This window comes from Mercenaria mercenaria, chromosome 3 (assembly GCF_021730395.1).
Source record: "Mercenaria mercenaria strain notata chromosome 3, MADL_Memer_1, whole genome shotgun sequence".
In the NCBI taxonomy this organism is placed as follows: Eukaryota; Metazoa; Mollusca; class Bivalvia; order Venerida; family Veneridae; genus Mercenaria; species Mercenaria mercenaria.
Window position 1 is genome coordinate 38,423,299 of NC_069363.1, and position 19,778 is coordinate 38,443,076.

At 34.9% G+C, this 19,778-nt stretch overlaps 1 protein-coding gene and 1 long non-coding RNA gene across 4 annotated transcripts in view; one reads left to right on the forward strand and one right to left on the reverse strand.

The window, feature by feature from the left end:
- Window positions 1–19,344, forward strand: part of LOC123525031 (tRNA:m(4)X modification enzyme TRM13 homolog) — a 49,898-nt gene extending 30,554 nt beyond the window's left edge. For all 3 annotated transcript variants that reach the window (XM_045303705.2, XM_045303704.2, XM_045303706.2), the window contains 8 exons: window positions 1,603–1,672; window positions 3,146–3,252; window positions 4,395–4,473; window positions 4,953–5,041; window positions 6,339–6,408; window positions 7,576–7,747; window positions 8,525–8,971; window positions 13,208–19,344. In XM_045303705.2, the coding sequence (XP_045159640.1) occupies window positions 1,603–1,672; window positions 3,146–3,252; window positions 4,395–4,473; window positions 4,953–5,041; window positions 6,339–6,408; window positions 7,576–7,747; window positions 8,525–8,971; window positions 13,208–13,379 (1,206 nt within the window). In that variant the 3' untranslated portion in view covers window positions 13,380–19,344. The remainder of the gene's footprint in view (window positions 1–1,602; window positions 1,673–3,145; window positions 3,253–4,394; window positions 4,474–4,952; window positions 5,042–6,338; window positions 6,409–7,575; window positions 7,748–8,524; window positions 8,972–13,207) is intronic.
- Window positions 10,831–11,613, reverse strand: LOC128555564 (uncharacterized). The gene is made up of 2 exons (XR_008370170.1): window positions 11,523–11,613; window positions 10,831–10,949 (listed from the first exon to the last, which is right to left on the reverse strand). It is a non-coding gene; the product is annotated as an uncharacterized LOC128555564 (long non-coding RNA).
- Window positions 19,345–19,778: the final 434 nt, after the last annotated feature.

Here is a 19,778-nt window from a genome sequence, read left to right on the forward strand (position 1 = left end):
TCACACCTTGGTTAGGTTTTTCGTACCAGTCCACTTTTTGACAAAGTCTTCTGAGATAAAGCTTTGAAACTTTCAACACTTGTTTACCATCACCATGTCCAAATTTAGGCAAGAGTACATAACTCCATCAAGTATTTTGGCTGAGTTATGGCCCCTTTTAACTTAGAAATCTTGGTTTAGTTTTTCGTACCAGTTCACATATTGTGTAAAGTGTTTGACATATGGCTCTGAACCTTTTATCACTTGTTTAATATAACTTTTTGGACTTGGAAATTGGTTCAGTTTCCGTACAAGTCCATGTTTTGTTAAACTATTTGACATATGGCTTTGAAACTTTAAACACTTGTTTATCATCATGATTTCCATCTGTAGGCAAGAGTATATAACTCTGTCAACTATTTTGGCTGAATTATGGCCCTTTTTGGACTTGGAAATTGGTATAATTTTTGTACAAGTCCATGTTTTGTCAAAACTATTTGACATGTGGCTTTGAAAGTTTGAACAATTGTTTATAATCATGATTTATATTTGTAGGCAAAAGTACATAACTCTGTCAACTATTTTGGCTGAATTATGGCCCTTCTTTGGACTTGGAAATTGGTTCAGTTTCATACAAGTCAACATTTTGTCAAAACTATTTGACGTGGGGGTTTGAAACTTTTAACACTTGTTTATCATCATGATTCCAATCTGTAGGCAAGAGTACATAACTCTGTCAACTATTTTAGCTAAATTATGGCCCTTTTTGGACTTGGAAATCAGTTAAGATTTCGTACCTGTCTGTATTTTGCCTTACCTGTTTGTCATAAGGCTTTGAAACTTTGACCACTTGTTTACCTTCATAGTCTGCTTACCTAGGACAAGACTTTAGCTCAGTTGGCCCTTATTTTGACATAGAAATTAGTTAGGTTTCGGATATCATTCGATATTTTGTCTATTAACTGTTTGATATATGGCTTTGAAACTTTGAACACTTGCTTACCAACATGGTCACACATTGCCATATAGTACAAGACTTTACCCAATTCCACAAATGCAGGTACATTGTTTGTCTTATTTGTTCCTTTTCTTTTGTCCGAAAATCTCAAGTAATATTTTGACCCTATACTTGTGCCAATGCTTCGAAAAGTCGAGCGCGCTGTCAACAGACAGCTTTTGTTTGTTACTATACTATATACACAGTCCACATAATTATGCAATCTTGTGTGCGTCAAATTGCAATGTACTGTGTCAGTGCGTGAGGATGGTACATTTATCACCTTCAGTGATAGCTCTAGTTCTTTTTGGCACTGGATACAGTATTACCTCTTAAAATTAATTTTAATTACATAATTTTTATTATGTTTGCCTCTGTATTTTATCATGGTCCTTCCCTTCCTGCCATCTACCCATATGCCCTTTACAGAGAGTTATACTTTTTTCCCAGTCATACAAATTATTTAGGTCATCATAGGTCACTGGCTCCATAAAGCAGAGGGCTTGCCTATGATTAGGAGTGTGTACTAAGCTTCATATATTTGAAGAACGCTTGTTTCTGAATGATTCTTACAATGACAAGTATGTCTGTCTGATGAAATGAAAGACCTATATTTATAATTCTAGGAAACAGTTTTGACTGTACCTATTGATGAGCTGCAGGCAGTAATTGAAAAAGTGAACAGACTTTATGATGGTGAGTGCTTAAATCACATAAAATGAACTTCAAAAATTGATACTACAGTGGTGATGAGAATAAGAATACCATACCCCCCTCGGAAAAAGAGGACATATGAGCCGTGCCACGAGAAAACCAACATAGTGGGTTTGCGACCAGCATGGATCCAGACCAGCCTGCGCATCCGCGCAGTCTGGTCAGGATCCATGCTGTTCGCTTTTAAAGCCTAATGGAATTGGAGAAACTGTTAGCGAACAGCATGGATCCTGACCAGACTGCGCGGATGCGCAGTCTGGTCTGGATCCATGCTGGTCGCAAAGCCACTATGTTGATTTTCCCATGGCACGGCTCATATATTGTTCTGTATTTGTTGATCAGTCTGTTGCCTGAGGTCAGTTTGACTGTATTAAGTCATTTCATGTATGTGTTGTTAGTTTAGTGCATTTTAATTATGTACTATAAAAAGATTGTTATCATTGTATGCATATGTTCTTCCACATTTCTCACTGCAGAACTTGTACATATTTCATGATATAAATTCAGAAATACTGAAAAAGTATCCATACATGTCAAGTCTTCCAGATCGTCCTTGAGACTCACGGATTTTCAGTCCATCTCCCAGTCATACAGAAATCAATTATTTCTCCCGGAAATCCAATTATTAATCGTAATTTATCACTCTATCGATAAAAGTTTAACAAGGTCACGCACTAATGTATACATACATGACATTGTGCTTTTGGCTATTTTCGTGTTATGTTAGTTGGAGAGTGGTGATGATATAGACAGGAGCTGTTTAAAGGATGACTAAGGTGGGAAAAGATTTTTAGGAATACAAATTGAATAGATAAAAGGAACGACCTTTACTAATTACTGGAGTAATGGCGATCATCACCACTGATGGCAGAAGTGAGAAAACAACTTGAGGATAGGTTTAAACATTTTTTAACAGCTATAATTTTATATGGTTTTATTTTTATTGAGTAAAAAACACCGTTACAATATATTAAATGATTATAAAATTTAAAATGGTGAAATGAGTTGATTTCCAATCTGTTTATGCTACTGCTCATGTGCTAAAAAATCTAGGAATGTCGAAATGACCTGCAGATTATCAACTGGATGCACCAAATAAAAAAGAAGAGATATGTCAATTTCTCTGCTTATTAAAATACAATTAAATGATAGTAATCAAATAAATTTAAATCAATACTTTTGTTGTTCAAAATGTTTTAAAATGCAACTTACAACCTCTGAAACCACTGCCCAAATCAAAACAACTCGGAAAAGAAAAATGTTTTAATTTAATTCACGGTTTAATATTTGACCAAACAATTTCCTAAAAATGCTGGTTGATAAAATTTTCTGGATTTTCAACTGAAATCTCCTGGAAAATTGTCCAAGAAACTTGGCATGTACGAGTATCATCATACTAGTATCTTAACTAGCCATAGTATCTTAACTAATTTGTTATAAATCAATATTTTTCAGAATATGTAGGAGAGCTAGAGAAAGAAGTGCTTACACATGCCTGCCTTAGGGAAGAACTAGAAAACCAGTCTTATGGAACTGCTGCTATACGTCATAGAAAACAGCAGGTAATACAAGACTTTCAGGTATATTTACCATAATTAGACTGTATTACAGTTATAATACAAGACTTTAAGGTATAGTTATATTTATTAGGCTGTATGTCATAGAAAACAGCAGGTAATACAAGACTTTCAGGTATATTTACCATAATTAGACTGTATTACAGTTATAATACAAGACTTTAAGGTATAGTTATATTTATTAGGCTGTATGTCATAGAAAACAGCAGGTAATACAAGACTTTCAGGTATATTTACCATAATTAGACTGTATTACAGTTATAATACAAGACTTTAAGGTATAGTTATATTTATTAGGCTGTATGTCATAGAAAACAGCAGGTAATACAAGACTTTCAGGTATATTTACCATAATTAGACTATATTAAAGTTATAATACAAGACTTTAAGGTATAGTTATATTTATTAGGCTGTATGTCATAGAAAACAGCAGGTAATACAAGATTTAGGTAATTTACATAATGATAATAAGTTATAATACAAGACTTTAAGGTATAGTTATATTTATTAGTTATGCTAGAATACAGCAGTAATACAAGACTTTCAGGTATACTAGTAGTTATATTTATTAGGCTGTATGTCATAGAAAACAACAACTGGTAATACAAGATTTGGGTATATTTACCTTTGATATTTAGATTTCTACTGAAATTTGATTGTTACTATCAAAGTTTTATTGCAGGTTTAGGTAAATTTTATTGTAGTTTTCATAGAGCAGGCAGACGTTGACAAAGCACTGGCAATAGCCTGTTAAAATACTAATCCTTATCATGCTGGACGCAATTGATTCTGCCTTTGTGACCAGTGTAGATCATAAACAGCCTGCACATTTGTGTCTGTCTAAATTGAAAGATGGGCAAGTTCATTATTAAAATTTAGTAGGGTAAGGGATAAAGTCTACCAGTTTGTCCTTACCTGCTTTGGTCACTAACATTTTAATTTCAGTTTTCTTATTTTGTGTTCTTTATTTGCACATGGCTTTTTCTGAAAATAATCACAGTTAAGAAATAGAAGAATTTAGAAATACAAAAACACAGAATTATGTCAAAGTGGGTCCAGAAAAAATTCATTTGATTGAACATTTCATAATTTACAATGCCGTATCTGGTTCTGATATTTCCTTCCAGGCATCAATTATTGGACAGATGGAGAAACTTGGCTTGTTGACAGATGGAAAATGTTTCTTGGACATGGGTGCAGGCAAAGGTGAGCTGGTACCATTTGATTTATAATTTATATCTAGATATTATTTTTAAGAAGACAGTGAAATCATTTGATTTAGTGGGCATAAAACCTTGAGGTGGGGCAAAATGACAATTTTGCGGGGACATACGTTTGTGTATTACTAATTATAAAGATGTAAGTGAAAATTTTGTTTTTCATTTGGATTAAATTTCTTGGAATGACACAACAGTGAAGTCCATGAAAAATTAGTCTTCCACTAACACCAATGGTTGCACTGTATGCAAAAGGCAAAAGCATATATAGGGCAGTTTTGGTATCCTGACCAGACAATAATATGGTTACATTCTGACTGTATTACTTTCACAATTCTGTTGGTTGTTCTGTTAAGAGAGAATACCCAATATATTGTAAGACATTGATAAATATTGCAATCAAGTAACAATGGAAGGTACTGACAAGATATAAGAAATAAAGATTTCAATTTTTGTTTGTCTCTATAGGCCAGTTGTCACATTGGTTACATGGTGCTGTGCAGAAATATAAAGACATTGGTTTTGTTCTTATTGATAGAAGTCATGTAAGAAACAAGGTATGTTATATATTGATAGAAATGATGTTAGAAACAAGGTAAGTTATATATTGATAGAGGTGATGTTAGAAACAAGGTAGGTTATATATTGATAGAGATGATGTTAGAAACAAGGTAAGTTATACATTGATAGAAGTGATGTTAGAAACAAGGTAAGTTATACATTGATAGAAGTGATGTTAGAAACAAGGTAGGTTATATATTGATAGAAGTGATGTTAGAAACAAGATAGGTTATACATTGATAGAAGTCATGTTAGAAAAAAAGGTAAGTTATATATTGATAGAAGTGATGTTAGAAACAAGATAGGTTATATATTGATAGAAGTCATGTTAGAAACAAGGTAATTATATATTAATAGAAGTCATGTTAGAAACAAGGTAATTATATATTGATAAAAGTTGTGTTAAATAGAAGGTAGGGTATGGAATAACTGAAGTTGTGCTAAGTGGAAGTAGGATATATATATAAGTAACCAGGTAGGTTATATATGATAGAAGTCATGTTAGAAACAAAGACAGGTTATATACCGGTAGAATTCATGTTAGAAACTAGGTAGGTTATATGTTTATACAAGTCATATTAGGAACAAGCTAGGTTACATATACCCCAATCCGTGACTCTAGTTACCTCCCCTGACGGTCCGTCCACAGAGTCACAAGCAGCCACTATTAAAAATTGGCGTAATTTAGGTACTTCAGTCTTTCAGACATGATTGCAAGCATAATGATGATTTAATGGCGAAAAGAAAAATATTTCTAAATAACAAATTTATTCTTGTGCTTGTCTTGTGAAATACATGATATGTCAGGTCATGAGCACTTTGTAGTTCCTGAAGAAAGTCACCCACTGACCTACATTATCTATTTGTTTTTCGCCATTGGTGACGTCACAGCTTTATTATGTCACTATTGGCGCATTTCATTCATAGTCAGGTACCAGTACCCGATGAGCACAACGTCTCCGGCTAATTCTAAATGTTTTAGCGCAATATCATTTGTACATTTACTATGATCTAAAGTTGAATTATAAAATTTGAAGACAAAACAAATATTGGGAGAGAACTATTCACATATATTCTCATGTGCTTGTTCCTTCACGAACACCCGGAATAAACTTTGGTGAACAAATCGAGTATGACTTTTACACATTCTGAAGACCATGATCCTTGGGAGAACCAAAAAGCAAAGTATGGTCTTTGTTTGAATATGATCTTTATGCATAGTATTTTTATTGCATGAATTATTTAAGAAATAAGTTATTATGTTGCATATAAGACGTTGAACTGTTGTTTCAGATGGACAATTTACACAGAGAAGAAATGATCATGGAGAGAATAAAGATTGATATTGAACATCTCAGACTGGGTAGGTTTAGACTGTGTACAGGTCAATCCTCTGCTAACAAATGAGCTGCGCCATGAGAAAACCAACATAGTTGTATAGATTAGTATGTTACTTAACAAATATTACTGGAAAACTGGATTTCATAACAGCTGTAACTGTCTTTTCACATGGGATTATAAACTTCGATGTATCACAGATTGAGTGCAAATGTATTGAGAAAGTTCATCTTGCCTTGGGATCAAAGCTGTAACCTCTACATTAGTAGTCTTGGTCTTTGCTGATTACTCCGCCACATGATTAATGCAACATATAAAAATAAACAACTATATAACCTTCACCTTGTATTTTTATGGAAGTGAAATAATTGTACCCCACAACAAAGAAGTTGTAAGGGTGGGGTATACTTGTTTCAGGTTGTCTGTCCGTCCGTCTGTGTGTTTGTCCGCCCGTAGACTCAGTCTTGTGCGCACCAGTTCTCCTCATCCCCTTGACACAATTTAATGAAACTTCACAAAAGTGATCAGTAACAACAGTAGTTGTGCATGGTGCATGTTAGGTTCTTTCAGAAAAGAAAATTGCACAGTTACGGAACTTTGTTTTTTGTTACTATACTATATGTACATAGGGTCTGCATATGCAATCTTGTGCACACCTAATCTGCTGAACCCATGCACACAATTTAATGAAACTTCACAGAAGTGATCAGTACCAACCTTACTTGTGCATGAAGCATGTTAGTTTTTTATTCAGAAAAATATTCTGCAGAGTTATGGGACTTTGTTTTTTGTTACTATACTATATACATACAGTCAGCATATGCAATCTTGTGTGCACCTAATGATAATCTCCCGAACCCTTGCACACAATTTAATGAAACTTCACACTTGTAAGTGATCAGTACCAACCCTAGTTGTGCATGGTGCATGTTATGTTCTTTAGAAAAAAAATCTGCAGAGTTATGGGACTTAGGTTTTTGTTACTATACTGTATACATACAGTCCATATAATTATGCAATCTTGTATTGGTCAAATTGTAATGTACAGTGTCAGTGCGGCAGGGGCTACATTCATCACCTTCAGTGATAGCTCTAGTTTGGTTTTGTATAGGCACAGCATGCTAGCTTATTTAGCACAATTACATTGATATATCATTTTATGAAATACTAGAATAAAGCTCTTACTGTTAAGGCAAAGTTCCAAGTGTGGATTCTCATGACAGAGCTGTTGTAGCTTATGGGAAGCACCTGTGTGGACCTGCTACTGACCTTGCATTGAGATGTGTCACAGAAACTTTGTCTGTAGTGGAAGATAATACAGAGGAAGATACTCAACGAAGAAAACGTCTCAAGTCAGACCATAGGTATGATGGAATGACAGGATAAAGTTGTAAAGATTTTTGTGTGCATATTCTATAATTTAAATTATTTTGGCGTCTTGAAAAGGAAATGGGGAAACATATAGATTGGGGGAGCATAAAATGTTGCCCTGCTGGCATGTTGAGTAGGATAGCATATAAAATTGCCCTTGTTGGAATGTTCATATACTCTGCCAAAAGTTTTTAGTGGTATGAGATGTAAAACCAAAATTTGTAGTCCTGTTTGGCGCCATATAACCTATACAGTGTTGGTGCGCTGTAAAACCCAAATAAAAAATTAAAAAAATTGATTAATCATTTAGGGTTAATCACTCTTGAAAGCACATAATTTATCAATGTGTACCTGTAAAAAGTTGTATAATACTAATAGCAATGTTCTTAGTTTTGACACTTGACATGCCGATTAGTCGCCTGCTGGTTAAAAGGCAATTTTGGAGAATATAGGTTTGCGCTCCATTATATGTCTGTCCCACTTTAGTCAAGTCAGTTTTTGATAATTTTGGACCAACATTTACCATAGCAAGATGATGTATCACATGCAAGACCCAGATCCCCAAGTCAGATGTCATGGTAACAATTCAAAGGTCAAAGATTATAAGTCATTTTACTTGCAAAGTAAAATCCTACAGTATCTTTTACATGTACACCAGAATAAATGCTTTGTAGGCACTGTAATTGAAAAGATGGCATAGTGAAAATAGTAGATTAAGAATAAACTTTAGGAGTGGTAAGTGGTATATTTTGTTTCTTATGTATTTTCAGGAAGCTAGCTGGAGCAGTAATAGCATTATGCTGTCATCACAGATGCACCTGGAAACCTTATGTTGGGAAAAACTTTTTCAAACAGTGTGGACTATCTGCCAGAGATTTTCAGGTCATATCCAGTATGAGTAGCTGGGCAACCTGTGCTTGGAAAGGCTGGAGCTATCAGAGAAAGGTTGCAGGTCAAAGTGTCAAAGCAGCTGACAGTCAGTCAGAAATTGTAGATGATGATATAAAAGCCAAAGTTACTGATGAATCAGATGAGAGTAAATCAGATATAAAAATTAGTTCTCAGGCAATTTCTGGAAAGGAAATATCTGAAGACAGTTCTTACCAGAGTGGTCAAGGATCAGAGGTCAAGGTTTCCAGTTTGTCTCAAGGTCACACAGCAAATTTAGATGATGAAGAAGATGAACACGGTCAAGAGGAGAACACTACAAACATAGGGTGAGATTTTTTTCTTGTGCTTGCTTGGAACCAGTAGCCGGATGGGACCAGTTTCTGGACAAGTGTAGTAATTGCTTCATATTGACACTATTAGTTTAACTGATTGATAGTGAGATTATTTGATGTATGTTTGATTTCATGTTACATGAGACAGCTTTCCGCCAGTAAGTCTTTTTGTGAAATTTTAAATTATGTCTCTTACCTTTGTCTAAAATCATTCTACGTAGACAGCACTGATTTGTAGAAACAGAGCATGGAGATAACATTTTTAGCTCGTCTGATTTTTGAAAAAAAATCTATGAGGTATTGTCATCACTTGATAGTCTGCATCAGCTTTGGTTAAAACTTTCGTTTAGGTCCACATTTTCTCAAAAACTGTGGGAGTTACAGCTTTGAAACTTTGCACACTTGTTTATCATTATTAGTTGACTATGTAGGACAAGAACCACAACTCTGACTTGCATTTTATCAGAATTATGGCCCTTTTTGTACTTAGAAAATTTGAGTTTCTTGGTTAAAATTTTTGTTTAGATTACCTTTTCTCAAAAGCTATGAGAGCTACAGCTTTGAAACTTTGCACACGTGTTAATTATCATTAGAGGACTGTGCAAGCCGAGAACCATAACTCTTACCTGCATTTTGTCAGAATTATGGCCCTTTTGTACTTAGAAAATCTGAACTATAACTTGTAACTATAACTCGACTTAGAAAATCTTAACTATAACTTTTTTCTTACATATTGTCCAGCACTTGCAGACGGGCACCCTTAGGCAGTGCTCTTGTTAACTTAGAGGTGCCAGGTGGGGAAGAAGTCATTAGTCTTGATTGTCCATTCATTGACAGTAACATGAATTTCGTTTAACTGGCCTACATTCTATGAATGCAGGCGAGTTGAACTTTATTCTGTAAACAGTAATACAACAATCTAAATTGCGAATAATTTGTGTTAGACAAATAATATTTATTGTGAGCTAGCTTCTACTCCAGTTGTTGGTGCTTTTGATCTTTTAGATGCATTATTATTATTTTAAATATTTAAGTTAGAGAAGTATAAAATATGTCTGATACCTGTTTGTATCACAGTTATGGATTATCATACTTAGGTATTTGTCTGGCCCCTGTGATTCACCACTTTTTATTACTCTGTTTGAGCCATTGGGAAACAGAATTTTCTTCACTAGATAGTACCAATTTTTTTTTTTGCCGAAGTAGTTTAAGGTGTTTTTTTAGCTCACCTGTCACAAAGTGACAAGGTGAGCTTTTGTGATCGCGCGGTGTCCGTCGTCCGTCGTCCGTCCGTGCGTGCGTGCGTGCGTCCGTCCGTAAACTTTTGCTTGTGACCACTCTAGAGGTCACATTTTTCATGGGATCTTTATGAAAGTTGGTCAGAATGTTCATCTTGATGATATCTAGGTCAAGTTCGAAACTGGGTCACGTGCCTTCAAAAACTAGGTCAGTAGGTCTAAAAATAGAAAAACCTTGTGACCTCTCTAGAGGCCATATATTTCACAAGATCTTCATGAAAATTGGTCAGAATGTTCACCTTGATGATATCTAGGTCAAGTTCGAAACTGGGTTACGTGCCATCAAAAACTAGGTCAGTAGGTCTAAAAATAGAAAAACCTTGTGACCTCTCTAGAGGCCATATATTTCATAATATCTTCATGAAAATTAGTCAGAACCTTCATCTTGATGATATCTAGGTCAAGTTCGAAACTGGGTCACGTGCCTTCAAAAACTAGGTCAGTAGGTCAAATAATAGAAAAACCTTGTGACCTCTCTAAAGGCCACATTTTTCATGGGATCTGTATGAAAGTTGGTCTGAATGTTCATCTTGATGATATCTAGGTCAAGTTCGAAACTGGGTCATGTGCAGTCAAAAACTAGGTCAGTAGGTCTAAAAATAGAAAAACCTTGTGACCTCTTTAGAGGCCATATATTTCATGAGATCTTCATGAAAATTAGTCAGAATGTTCACCTTGATGATATCTAGGTCAAGTTCGAAAGTGGGTCACGTGCCGTCAAAAACTAGGTCAGTAGTCAAATAATAGAAAAACCTTGTGACCTCTCTAAGGCCATATTTTTCATGGGATTGTATGAAAGTTGTCTGAATGTTCATCTTGATGATATCTAGATCAATTTCGAAAGTGGGTCACGTGCCATCAAAAACTAGGTCAGTAGGTCAAATAATAGAAAAACCTTGTGACCTCTCTAAAGGCCATATTTTTCATGGGATCTGTATGAAAGTGTTCTGAATGTTCATCTTGATGATATCTAGGTCAAGTTTGAAAGCTGGGTCAGTTGCAGTCAAAAAGTAGGTCAGTAGGTCTAAAATTATTAAAATCTTTTGACCTCTCTAGAGGCGCATATTTTTCAATGGATCTTCATGAAAATTGATCTGAGTGTTCACCTTGATGAATCTAGGTCAGTTTGAACTGGGTCACGTGCGGTCAAAACTAGGCCAGTAGGTATAAAATAGAAAAAAACCTTGTGACCTCTCTAGAGGCCATATATTTCATGAGATCTTCATGAAATTAGTCAGAATGTTCACCTTGATGATATCTAGGTCAAGTTCGAAAGTGGGTCACGTGCCGTCAAAAACTAGGTCAGTAGGTCAAATAATAGAAAAACCTTGTGACCTCTTCTGAGGCCTAATTTTTCATGGATCTGTATGAAAGTTGGTCTGAATGTTCATCTTGATGATATCTAGATCAATTTCGAAAGTGGTCAGTGCCATCAAAAACTAGGTCAGTAGTCAAATAATAGAAAACCTTGTGACCTCTCTAAAGGCCATATTTTTCATGGGATCTGTAATGAAAGTTTTCTGAATGTTCATCTTGATGATATCTAGGTCAAGTTTGAAACTGGGTCAGTTGCGGTCAAAAAGTAGGTCAGTAGGTCTAAAATTATTAAAATCTTTTGACCTCTCTAGAGGCCATATTTTTTCAATGGATCTTCATGAAAATTGACCTGAGTGTTCACCTTGATGATATCTAGGTCAGTTTTGAAACTGGGTCACGTGCGGTCAAAAACTAAGCCAGTAGGTATAAAATAGAAAAACCTTGTGACCTCTCTAAGGCCATATTTTTCATGAGATCTTCATGAAAATTATGAGAATGTTCACCTTGATGATATCTAGGTAAAATTCAAAACAGGGTCATGTACCTTCGAAAACTAGGTCAATAGGTCAAATAATAGAAAAACCTTGTGACCTCTCTAGAGACCATATTTTTCAATGGATCTTCTTGAAAAATTGGTCAGAATTTTTATCTTGATAATATCTAGTCAGGTTCAAACTGGGTCACATGAGCTCAAAAACTAGGTCACTGTGTCAAATTAATAGAAAAAACGATGTCATACTCAAAACTGGGTCATGTGGGAAGAGGTGAGCGATTCAGGACCATCATGGTCCTCTTGTTTGGTGTAAATTTCATTTATATCAAACCATTTCTACGAAAAACTGTAAATCTGTACTAGCCAGTATAGTCACCGTTTTAGAATATAGTGGTAAACCGGTATAGGTATGATATATGTATTTGTCGGGGCGTCCGCTGGGATTTTAAAAGTTGGAGCCACCAGTTTAGCCACTTTCAAAATTTTAGAGCCACTTTGAGCCACTTTGGAGCGAATCCATTTTTTTGAAGCCGTGGTCTGTTTTGTATGCATAAAGAAGGGATATGTGTATAAAATAAACAACATAATACTTGTTACACTTACTATCTATGTAAATGTCATATCTTTTGTGTTTTATATTTTCTTATAACAAATAAATAAATAACAATTTTAAGTCTTTTTATCAATGATGATACAAAATTATATCATATTCATCATTTATATATCAACTTTCAACTATCAACAGACTTTTAAACAGAAAGATGTGCATTTATAGGGATTTTTCGAGAACTCTTAAAAGTGCAGGGTACTGTTAAACATGGGACAGGGTGCAATTTACGCGTTTTCACACCTTTGTCTACAAAAAACAAAAGGTATATTTCCATGGTTTTTGGTTATAAATGTCTCTTTTGTAAGTTACTGCATTGTTTACTACATGGTTTGCAATACAATCTTTATGCAGAACCTAACATTTTATGATATTTCTAATAAAGAAAACTTGCAAGACAAAAATAATGACTGCAATCATAAATCAGACAGTATGTATTTATTAATCATAAGCATGTTATATAAACAAACAGGAATAATTGAAATCTCAGTTTTTGTTGTCTCATTTCTTTTCAGGATTACATCGAAATTGAGTCAAGAAGAAAGGGAAGTGATAGGTAGAAAATGCAAGCGTCTCATTGATCATGGCAGAGTCTGCTACCTCCAGGAGCATGGATTGAACAGTTCACTCAAAGTATATGTGGAGGAATTCTACACCCCAGAGAATGTAGTTCTTGTTGCATGCTAAACATTTACCTTGTTCAATTGAATGGTTTATAACTTAAATATATATTAATCATTTGTTCAAATTGATGCATTAGATACACTACGTTTAAAATGAAGATAGATTTTCCATATAAAGGGCTTTCATTTCAGGTAAATTTTAAGGAACATAGTGTTTCAGGATTTCAAATATCAACTTTTGATTCTAGTCTGTTTTTTATGGGGAATTAACATCTTTTCAGAAGTTCCATTTGAACCAAAGTGCTCAAATTTTATTCCATCAGAAAAGCTGTACAGCACAATTTTAACTGTGTTTTTAATATTTGCCTCATGCAAATTTTTGTTCATAAATCAGCAGATATATAGTGTGCTGTCAAAAAGATTTAGTCTCAGTAAACAAGATCGAGTAATATGTACCGGTGTTGTGTTGAAGTGGTTCCAAATTTATGCAGTGGACAGCTTGACCAGCAGTTAAAACTTGAGCAATTTGGTCCTGGACAGGCTTTGATATTATCATTTGACTTCTTTGAATAAGTAATTGATAAATCCCAACCTGCCAAGCTATTGATTTATTCTGCATGTTGTCTTTGCAATTTAAGGTTTTAGTCAACCTGAATAAAACGCTCTGAGTTGACTTTTAGTAAAGTGGTATTGTCGGGCTCCATTAGTTGTTACATGTATTTCTGTTTACAGAATAGTGTAAAAGCCAAGTTTAAATTGTCAGATTTCTGATATGTATCTCCTAATTGTTACATAAGCCACTGACATTTCATTTTAAGTGGTAACTAGAGTGAATCTGCTGATTGTCTCATTAGTCACTGATGGTTCCTTTTAAATAGTAACCATAGTGCATCTGTTTCTTGTTTCATTAATCGCTGACTGTTCATTTTAAGTGGTAACCATAGTGATTCTGCTGACTGTTTCATTAATCACTGATATTTCATTTTAAGTGGTAACCGTGAGGTGGGTAGATTGAAATGTGCCTTTTCCAAGGAAGCACACAAATTTTCATGTGACTGTCTGTGCTGCTCAAAACTTCATTTCTTCCTATCGTTATATAAAACTTCCTTCATTTCTTCCTATCATTATATAAAACTCCCTTCATTTCTTCATATCATTATATAAAACTTCCTTCATTTCTTCATATCATTATATAAAACTTCCTTCATTTCTTCCTATCGTTATATAAAACTTCCTTCATTTCTTCATATCATTATATAAAACTTCCTTCATTTCTTCCTATCGTTATATAAAACTTCCTTCATTTCTTCCTATCATTATATATATATATTGTCATTAGCAAATCTTGGCATGTTTATTTTGGAATGCAGGCCAGCTAGGCCATAAGTCAACTCAGGCCAGTACCAACTTGGGGAAAAGCAAAGTCGGCTCAGTCCATCTTGTCTAAAAAATACACTGCATTTTGCCATTTAGTTTTTCCCTGTCAGTGAATATTGCATACCTTAAAGTATGAGTTACTGTGAAAATCACTAAAAAAGATTATCACTTGATTTGACAACAATGGATTAAAACACGATCCTCTGTCAGTATTTTGACAAAATAGCATCTCTCCTTATACTTGAAAAATGTGACCCCTTTCGATCTGGTCATTAGGTGTCCAAATTTGTAAACATCATCTAACTTAGTCCAGTATATAATACCTGACATGATTATTTTTCATTTTGACGTTTTCCTGTTATGTAGTGGGTAAAGCTGATTTGACCCGTGTCAAAAAAAGTTCTTCAAATCCACTAGATACATTTAAATTGTTGGACTACATTATCTAAAATTGCCAATACCTGAATACGGTACTTACCAACACCCTTCCAAAAGTGGTATCTTTTTTTCCTATGTTATATTTCATTGATTTAGCCACCTGAAAACATGTTCTTATGTGGTTGACATCTTCAAAATTCTCAACTACGTCGGTATATATGGTAAAATATCTCTCCACAGCGCCCCACGGAGCAGAGTTGGTGGCCATATTTGCTGAACGGTGTATCTGTAAAAAAATACTTCCAAAAACATGCGCAGTAGGCAGAGTAAATATGCTTGCTTATTAATTAGGTACCACTAATGGTGCTCCTTTTGTGCTTACCTTTCCAAGGAATCCTAGACAGGAAGAGGAAGTAGATAATGTAAAGGGAGGTAACCCAATTTACTGAGTTGTCTCCCTTGGTTTTTCATTAGCAAAATGAATAGAGAACCAACGATTGGCGGGCCAGAATTTCTGCCATAGCAAATTTTCGATTTGTCCCCCAAATTCTGACTATCCTGTTCAGATATTTATTTAAATATATACATGTCATTGTCAACATCACTCAGGTGTACATCATCTCTGCAATAAAAACCTGGTGTTTCCCTATTTAATGATTTGTGATTCAGGTAACGACCGTTATCGTTCTGCTGTATAAAATTTCTTATTTTCCTATTGACATTTTTACATTTCAAACCCATTGTCTTTGCTGAGGCAAGATTGTTAGGGGTGTTTCTCCAATTTAGCCTAGGGAGAATGTATGTCATACTATAAGTGATTCTGGAAAGTTCAGAAAGAGGTAATCAGTAGCTTTCTTTACACTAGAAATTATTTGGCAAGTATTAGAAGAAGAAATGTAGTTTCCACCTACATATAAATTATGAGGTTAGGCGTTTTTCCCCCTGTAAAATGTAATATTGTATAGCAGAGTGGAGTTCCTGAACTATCATGCCAGATCTGTTATCCAGGTCAGTAGCATTTTCATGCCATAATGAATTTCTTGCCACAGTCCTACCATCTGCCCAATTTACCGAGTCGCCTAACACCTATACCTCTTTTACTGGCTGTGCCTCAGTTTCTGGTGCCAAAATTTCCACCACTTCTTCAACCTCTTATTCTTCTTTGCCTCACTTTGTGTGGTAGGACCTCTTGAGGCTTTCCTTTTACCAGGCATGTTGTTTGTAAGATTGCTTACTTAGATTAAGTAGAAACAAATGACATACTTTACAGCTTATTTGTAATGAATGGCATTGTAAAATGTACTGTATCCTTGTCCTGGCTGATTCGACCAAGATTCTCAAACTTCCATGAGTGAATATTATGTCTCCTTGGCTGATTACCAGTCTTACCCTAATTATCTTCCTTGACTAATTCAACAAAAGTCTTGCAAAATTAAATTTGGCATTATTGTGATGGCAATAAGCCTTATTATTTCATTATTTCAAGATAGAAGCTGCGATCTAATCCTTCAGCACTATGAACTTGGACAGTGGATAATAAGAACAAATGAAGTAAATTGCATTTTGATAATCTTTTCACATTATAAGGTTTCTCCCACATCACAAACATATCAATTGGCATTTTTATAATTAAAGACTTAAACAATGGCATATTTCGACCGCAATGACAAATAAGTGTGTAAAAACTTCCCCTGGTTGTCAAACACATAGTTCCTGTCATAAGGTAAATACCTTTGATCATCAGTTACCAGTGAATGTCATAAGGAAGTTTGGAAAACTTCAAGACCGCCGAGGATCAGACTGTGTCATTGTGCTTAATATTTATCGGTCGTGGTTATGCAACCCTAATAATTGTACAGATAATTTTCCACTGTAAAATTTCAATAATAGATAGTCTCAGCTCTAAACAAAATATGGTCTATACTCTGAGCCAAATATATCTCCGCTCTACTGATATTACATCTCCGCTCTACTGATAATATATCTCTGCTCTACTGATAATATATCTCCGCTCTACTGATACTGCTCAGAGTAAAATAAGATCTCCATTTTATTATTACATCTCCTTAAATGCAGCTGAGCCCGCCTGTTCCGAGCTGACCCAGCAATGTGAAACAAAATATACAACATTAGCATCTGTCCCGCATTGGTCATCAACAATGTACCCATTGTGCCATATGAAGGGAAGTAGTTAACGCAATATAATAATGCTTATTTGTATAAAGTTAAAGTGTACAATAAATTATGAATTATGTGTGCAGATAGAGACAAGTTTAATAATGACACCATCTAATCCCCAGCATCCTAGAATTTTCCGATGCTTAAAGACAAGAAAAAATCATTGCGGCACCTAAAAATATAAACAAGGTTAAACATATCATATTCTTAATATTATATGAATACTGGCAATATAATGTATGGCGGCCAGATGGCATTGTTCATTGAACTTAAGTTTAAACACTATTATAAAACACAATTATAGCTTCACTCCTCGGAATGTCACACAGTTCAGTCACTTATAACTGTAATACACAACAACAGCTTCCTATCCGAATGTTAGTCACAGTGCACTTAAGGTCCATGGAAAATTCCTGTTCACAATCTTAAGTTTCTCAAAATAATCTCACTGGTAATTGTCGACTGTTCATTACAAAATTTGGAGTCCCAGTGTAGTCTGGACAGATTCGTCTGTTGTTGTGTTAATGCCCATCTGGACTTTAAAGTGGCTCGCCATCTCAGTTCATATACCAATGTCTATATACTGAAAAGATAAAACTTCACGGCAGTTCAACAGCTCACAACATGATTAAACACAATAACAGTAAAGAAGTGATACAGATCTATAACAGCTGAATCCTACATAGCAAAGCTTTATGGGTGTGGCAGGTGGGTTTAAAAAATTTTCGACCTTGTTTGTTTTGCAGACAGTTTTGAAAGGGAGATAACTTTTGAGGTACTTCCTGTTTATAAAATTACAAAGGGAGAAAACCATGCCTAAACTAATAATTAATGGTAGCAATGGTTTCCTCCCTTGAAGCACTCAGCTCTACTGAAATAAACTGGCATTATAGCATAAAGCAATAAGCCTTGTTATTTCAAGATAGAAGCTGCGATCTAATCCTTTAACACTATGAACTTGGACAGTGAATAATAAGAACAACTGAAGTAAATTGCATTTTGATAATCTTTTCACATTATAAGGTTTCTCCCACAACATAAACATATCAATTGGCATTTTTATAATTAAAGATTTAAACAATGGCATATTTCAACCGCAATGACAAATAAGTGTGTAAAAACTTCCCCTGATCGTCAGACACATAGTTCCTGTCATAAAGGAAATACCTTTGATCATCAGTTACCATTGAATGTCATAAGGAAGTTTGGAAAACTTCAAGACCGCCGAGGATCAGACAGTGTCATGTGCTTAATATTTATCGGTCGTGGTTATGCAACCCTAATAATTGTACAGATAATTTTCCACTGTAAAATTTCAATAATAGATAGTCTTAGCTCTAAACAAAATATGGTCTATACTCTGAGCCAAATATATCTCCGCTCTACTGATAATATATCTCCGCTCTACTGATACTGTTCAGAGTAAAATAAGATCTCCATTTTATTATTACATCTCCTTAAATGCAGCTGAGCCCGCCTGTTCTGAGCTGACCCAGCAATGTGAAACAAAATATACAACATTAGCATCTGTCCCGCATTGGTCATCAACAATGTACCCATTGTGCCATATGAAGGGAAGTAGTCAACGCAATATAATAATGCTTATTTGTATAAAGTTAAAGTGTACAATAAATTATGAATTATGTGTGCAGATAGAGACAAGTTTAATAATGACACCATCTAATCCCCAGCAGCCTAGAATTTTCTGCCACAACAAATTGACGCAGGAGGACAATTTGTCCGCCAAAATTCAGGCCTAATGTTCAAGGAATGTTGTACCAGAAGAACTAAGAAATTGTGTAATTGCCTCACCAATAGCAAGAATGTACATTTCATTTCCAACATTTGATAGATGGACCTTATCAGTATGATAGAAACCCTGAGTTTGAGTATCTATAGATTTCATGTTAAGAGCCCTGCCATTAGTATGATTAAGGGTAAAATTTGACATTTGTCTATTAATGGATAAACGTTTCTTATTCATGTTACGATTATATACAGCTGATTGATTATTGTATGACCAGGATAAACGAGGTAGTATGAAAGTCCAGACAATAAGTGATCTGGGGAAATTAGAAAATAAATATTCGAATTCAGTTTTAAGTTTTCTTACAATTTTACATTGATTGGTATTGGTTATATTGTTTCCCCCAACATGTACAAAAATAATTTTAGGGTCATTGCCTTGGATTAGCCCATACTGCAACTTGGCATGTAGACCGTCTAGCTTCAATCCACTAGTTCCATCCCATGAGATATTGTTACAGAAACTCGGCCTTTGCCTTTGGGAAAACTGACTCCCTGCCCATCTAACAAGGGAATCCCCCACTATCCAGATATCTGTAATACAATTAAGATACATCAAGTGATGTTTGATATCTTAGTTTACAAAACGTTATGGGTTTCAAAGACCAACGACCCATTTGCTTTATTAGATCCGCAGGGTATCCATTTATTGCCAAATCAGTTGCACGGCCAATGCGAAAACTATGAGTTTTAAACATGTATGAATGAAAACCTGCCTGTCGAC